We start from the raw sequence: 5,422 nt of genomic DNA on the forward strand, positions 1-5,422 counted from the left end.
ATATCGCACTGTTATGTTAATGACGTATTAATAATCCCATGCAGAATAATGTCATTTTATTATTAACAACACTTTCAACAACAGTTTTAACCAAACACCTTTTAATTACTTTTTATTTAATAATAATTTCAACCGCATTTTTAACAAAAACATGTATGTGAACACAACCAACAACAACTAAAAATGATTTTCTTAAACCTATTTTTTTCAAATCGTACCTGTGACAAACACACGTCACTGTTTACAAACTTTCCAAACCGTAACTATAATCAAGTAGAATATATTTTTGACTATTTAGTATAATATTAATCACACGACCCTTAATGTTTACTCAAGAAGTCGGAGAAGAAGCATCCATGGCAACGCCACATAGGCCTTCGCTTGCACCGATGCCTCTTTGCATCCTCGTATACCCACTTTCACCCCAACTGGTTCCCCACGAATTCTTCACCAACCAATAATCAGTCACATCACTGTCGGTACCATATCCAATTGCAGTAACCGCGTGGTTTTGCTGTGTCCCACAATCCCCATTGAAGACACCACTTTTATAAAACTGGAAATCGTTCCCACCACCGTCAACACCAACAGATACTGGCTGTTTGGCCACAGCTTGCAGGAGAGCATTTTCATTATTCTTTGGCACGTCTTCATCCCCAGTTATTTCTGCTGCAATAGATGCTGCCTTCTCGCTACTGCAAGTGCCATCTACTCCTTGGTAGGGGTAATTATCTTCACTTGTTAGCCCTTCGTTTCGTATAATATATTGGAAAGCAGTGTCCATGAGACCACCGTGACAGCCTTTATTTCCAACATCATAGTTCACAAGTTGTTGCTCTGATAATGATATTAAGTTACCTGTCTTAAGCTTTATAATTCCTTCTATTGGTGCCACTACGGAAAATGCCCAGCAACATCCTACCATTCAACATAATTATAAATCAACGAGCAGAATCATCGAAGCAGGGATCAGAACTCTGTGAAACTTCCCGTATTTACTTATGGCAATTAAAAAATACTTATCTGCCCCATTTTCCCGATTACCTGGATAAATACCCAAACCAACAAGGTGGACGGTCATCGCGACGACGCACACATGCGACAAGTATCAACGAAAAATTCTACATTAGGTAATCATGAATTTAACTAATATTTAAACCCAACATCTCATAAAATTCCTAGCATAATAATAATTCTATTAAATATTTAACATATATGTTATCATCCCAGAATCTCACAAAATATGCAACATTAATTATGGTCTTATAAGATACAAAACACAAGGGCTCCATAATCTACTAATGTCGACGAAGCTGCAAACAGGATTTTAATATAGGTAACTAACAAACTTTCAATGCCTTGAGCATATCAACGACGTTCATTTCTTTTATTTTGCACTAACACAGCCAACCAAGTTTCAAGTCTCTAATAACTCAAATGTTAGCTCTAGAGAAGAGAAGATTTTTTAACTGATGTCGTTACAGGCTAGCAAAGCAACGGATATCAGAGACCTTCTCAAATGGATTATGTTCATGATGAGATTACATCTAGTTTAATGAAACAATAAAAATAAAATCTTAATATCGCACTGTTGTGTTAATGACGTATTAATAATCTCGTGCAGAATAATGTCATTTTATTATTAACAACACTTTCAACAACAGTTTTAACCAAACACCTTTTAATTACTTTTTATTTAATAATAATTTCAACCGTATTTTTAACAAAACACGTATTTTAACACAACCAACAACAACTAAATGTGATTTTCTTAAACCTATTTTTTCCAAACCCCAACCGTAAAAGCTACCACAATGACAAACACACGTCACTGTTTACAAACTTTCCAAACCATAACTATAATCAAGTAGTATATATTTTTGACTATTTAGTATAATATTAATCACACGACCCTTAACGTTTACTCATGCAGTTGGATAAGAAGCATCCATGGCAACGCCACATAGGCCTTCGCTTGAACCGATGCCTCTTCGCATCCTCATATACCCATTTTCACCCCAACTAGTTCCCCACGAATTCTTTACCAACCAATAATCAGTCCCATCACTGTCGGTACCATATCCAATTGCAGTAACCCCATGGTTTAGGTTTGTCCCACAATCCCCTTCGAAGACACCACTTTTATAAAACCGGAAATCGTTCCCACCACCGTCAACAGCGACAGATACTGGCTGTTTGGCCACAGCCTGCAGGAGAGCGTTTTCATTATTCTGTGGCACGTCTTCATACCCAGTTATTTGTGCTTCAGTAGATGCTGCCTTCTCGCTACTGCAAGTGCCATCTACTCCTTGGTAGGGGTAATTATCTTCACTTGTTAGCCCTCCGTTTCGTATAATATATTGGAAAGCAGTGTCCATGAGACCACCTTGACAGCCTTTATTTCCAGCAGTACAGTCCACAAGTTGTTGCTCTGATAATGATATTAAGTTACCTGTCTGAAGCTTTATAATTCCCTCTATTGCTGCCACTGTGGAAAATGCCCAGCAACACCCTACCATTCAACATAATTATAAATCAACGAGCAGAATCATCGAAGCAGGGATCAGAACTGATGTGTGAAACTTCCCGTATTTACTTATGGCAATTAAAGAATACTAGGAGTAATTATATATCCCCACTTTATATACAAACAAGTTTATGAACGTCGTTATTTATGAATTATATCAAATCGGACTCTAGTTTTTCTCAAGTCTTAATTACTTAAAAGGATCTGATATTGTTACACTTTATGGGGTCCATTTTTTTTATTTAAGATAAAAAATTTCTCCATTATTATTTTTTAACTACACAACCAAAGACGTTAGTGTTGTTATGTGACTTTATATATATATATTATCATTCTAATCAACTTTTATTTTTTTAGCTTTTTACACTTAAAAATCACTATTATAAAAAAAAATATTCGCGCTTAATTAAATAATCATAAATCACTTAATATTTGTTAAAAAGTATTTTCAAAATATTATAATACTTATTCATTATTCTATATCTCAAAAGCTCGACAAAATTAATTAACGAAACATATTTATCTATTTTTAACATTTCTAAATATAATAAAACAACTAGTTACCAAACACTGTTTTTTACCCCACGTCACAGCAATACCAAACAAATTTTAAGGCACCTGTTAGCTATTTATTATTTATTATTCTCTAAAATATACCTCTTTCTAATTATATGTCTTTTTTTATTTTTATTGTTCAATCAAAAGATTCTGTAAAAAATCCATCAATTTAACATAAGAACTTTAAGTTTGGAATTTTTTATATATTAGTTTAAATTCTTACAAAATAGTTTTTAGTTTAGGTGCACAACCAGAATATTTGGGGTACCTAAATGAAAAACAAATAAACCTCAAGGACTCTCGAGAAAAAGCAAAAAGCAAAAAGCAAAAAACAAAATTGATATACCCAAAAGGCAACATTCCGTTTATTATGATAAATTATTAAGTATACTTACCACAAGTGCCTTGGTCTTTAACTGGGGTGACTGCACCATCATTTCTCCAATCCATTGAAGTTGGTATGTCACTTAGATTTTCATATCTAAATGATGAAGACATCAATTTGGATGATTGTCTCTTGTACCCATGATACATAGCACGAAATTCTTCATTGGTCAAGTCTGCGAATTTGTTCACACCAAGCTTGTATCCGCGGTCAGAACCGTTGTTAAATGCTTCTATACGTTCAATATTTTCCTTAAAAATCAAGTATCGTTTCTCCTTCTCTTTCATGTCTCCATAGACACGTCCATGTTGAGCCATCCATTCTTCATGCCTCTTCAACATATATTCCTGCTCATCAAGAGGACGACAAGCTATTTTTGTTGCCCATGCAGCTAAAATAAGGAGAAATGGCAGAAAAATACGAGTATTGCATTTTTTTGCGGCCATGGTACGTATAAGAGTATATGCGTCTACAGCCTTGTAAGTGAGTGTTTTTTTATTGGCACAACAAATTCAAAACAAGCGCAATGGGGTTTTATAGACCCAGTTTTGTAACCAGCTTCTTTCTATGTGACTAGCCTTAATTCTACGTTTGGGGCATAGAAGACGTTTGGAGCTTTGAAGTCAAATTTGGAGTAATATGTGCGCCAATTAATTTAAAATATAAGTGTAGCATCAAGATTCGGAGTTCAAACTTCCATGATCTCAATATTTTTCTTAATAGAAAAATTAAAGAAAATCTGTTTGGCTCATTTTTCTGTTTTTGATTTGAGAAACCTAAACCAAACCAAACTGCATTTTTTAAAATAAAAGTAAAAAAAAAAAAACAAATTATCTTTGTTGGCTAACTTTTTTTTCTTTATACTTGTTTTGAAAATTTTCTTTTTATTTTTTACACTTGGAAATATTTATCACCCTATACTTAGTCTATTTATGTCATTTTTTTTGTTCTTTTCTTTATTTTTTCATAATTGTTTTATAAAATAACATGTTAAAAAAACTTGCTGACGGAAAATCACTGGTGAAATAAGATGGGGGAAGATTCCATCATCTTCTTCTTCTTGCCCGTGTACATACGTGTGAACAACTATCATTATTAAGTTGTTTTTGATAAATTAAAGGTCAATAACAAATCATTATCAAATATTTCATAACTATGTAAATCCAAATACACTAATTAAGTTGAAATTGAGAGTAAGACCTTTCTCACGTCGAGTACGAATATCTTGATTTGTTATTATTCTGAAATTTATAACTATTGTTCATGAAATTTTCTATAGAGTTGGATAAAAAGGATGGGTACTCTAACTTTCATACATGTTTAGAAGAAAAATTATATATATAATTCAAGATTTAAGTGTATGAAATTTGATTTATTACTCTTTTAGCTTTTATTTAATATTAAATTTTTATGGCATGACCGAGTCAACCCGAGTTAACCTGTCAAACCTGCAGCTCAGTTAATGAAATAATGATAACCCAAAAGAAAAGAAAACAAAGAGAATTACAAAGCCTGTTTTTTATATATATATAAAAAAATGTCAAATGATGGTATCAAAAAGGAAAATTAGTTATATAAAAAAAAAACAATGCCAATGAGCATTAACTTTCCAAACCCGCGACTCGGGTAATAGAAATTAGACCAACTAGACCATGTTTGTGATAATAACTTGTGATATGGAAGGAGTAGTTAATAACTTTGGACGTCTACATATAAAGGAAACTTTTCTAAAATTTCAGTAGAATTGTTAATAAATAAAAAAGCATGACTGCATGTATATTAACGTGTCAAAAACATTAATCACGCATGCTCGTTACAAAATCAAGCATCAAACTTGCATAATCACCGTCTTGTGTGGACAAGGAACAAATGAATCAAGATTTAGATGAGATCTAAAAAAAAAAAGTACTAGAAGAGAGCAAATCACGGCAACCAAGGAAGGGTCCTAGGGG

The 5,422-nt window shown here is 33.1% G+C and overlaps 2 protein-coding genes across 2 annotated transcripts; both read right to left on the reverse strand.

The window, feature by feature from the left end:
• Nucleotides 1–331: 331 nt before the first annotated feature.
• Nucleotides 332–1,081, reverse strand: LOC18110053 (senescence-specific cysteine protease SAG12). Its single transcript, XM_006388289.2, has 2 exons — nucleotides 1,045–1,081; nucleotides 332–918 (listed from the first exon to the last, which is right to left on the reverse strand). Exons 1-2 carry the CDS (start codon nucleotides 1,079–1,081, stop codon nucleotides 332–334), a joined length of 624 nt encoding a protein of 207 aa, XP_006388351.2.
• A 583-nt stretch (nucleotides 1,082–1,664) lies between these two features.
• LOC127905195 (senescence-specific cysteine protease SAG12-like) lies at nucleotides 1,665–3,975 on the reverse strand. The gene is made up of 2 exons (XM_052452077.1): nucleotides 3,481–3,975; nucleotides 1,665–2,512 (listed from the first exon to the last, which is right to left on the reverse strand). The coding sequence occupies exons 1-2, from the start codon at nucleotides 3,914–3,916 to the stop codon at nucleotides 1,926–1,928; spliced, it is 1,023 nt and encodes a 340-aa protein (XP_052308037.1). The 5' UTR covers nucleotides 3,917–3,975; the 3' UTR covers nucleotides 1,665–1,925.
• Between the last annotated feature and the right edge of the window lie 1,447 nt (nucleotides 3,976–5,422).

This window comes from Populus trichocarpa, chromosome 4, assembly GCF_000002775.5.
Source record: "Populus trichocarpa isolate Nisqually-1 chromosome 4, P.trichocarpa_v4.1, whole genome shotgun sequence".
In the NCBI taxonomy this organism is placed as follows: Eukaryota; Viridiplantae; Streptophyta; class Magnoliopsida; order Malpighiales; family Salicaceae; genus Populus; species Populus trichocarpa.

What these genes read in the sequence shown, in the direction of transcription:
- LOC18110053 (XM_006388289.2), bottom strand. Translation starts at nt 1,081, where the DNA reads ATGACCGTCCACCTTGTTGGTTTGGGTATTTATCCAG. An exon ending in TGGTTTGGGTATTTATCCAG is followed by an intron (nt 919 to 1,044) that starts GTAATCGGGAAA and finishes GTTGAATGGTAG; the next exon opens with GATGTTGCTGGGCATTTTCC.
- LOC127905195 (XM_052452077.1), bottom strand. Translation starts at nt 3,916, where the DNA reads ATGGCCGCAAAAAAATGCAATACTCGTATTTTTCTGCCATTTCTCCTT. An exon ending in TAAAGACCAAGGCACTTGTG is followed by an intron (nt 2,513 to 3,480) that starts GTAAGTATACTT and finishes GTTGAATGGTAG; the next exon opens with GGTGTTGCTGGGCATTTTCC.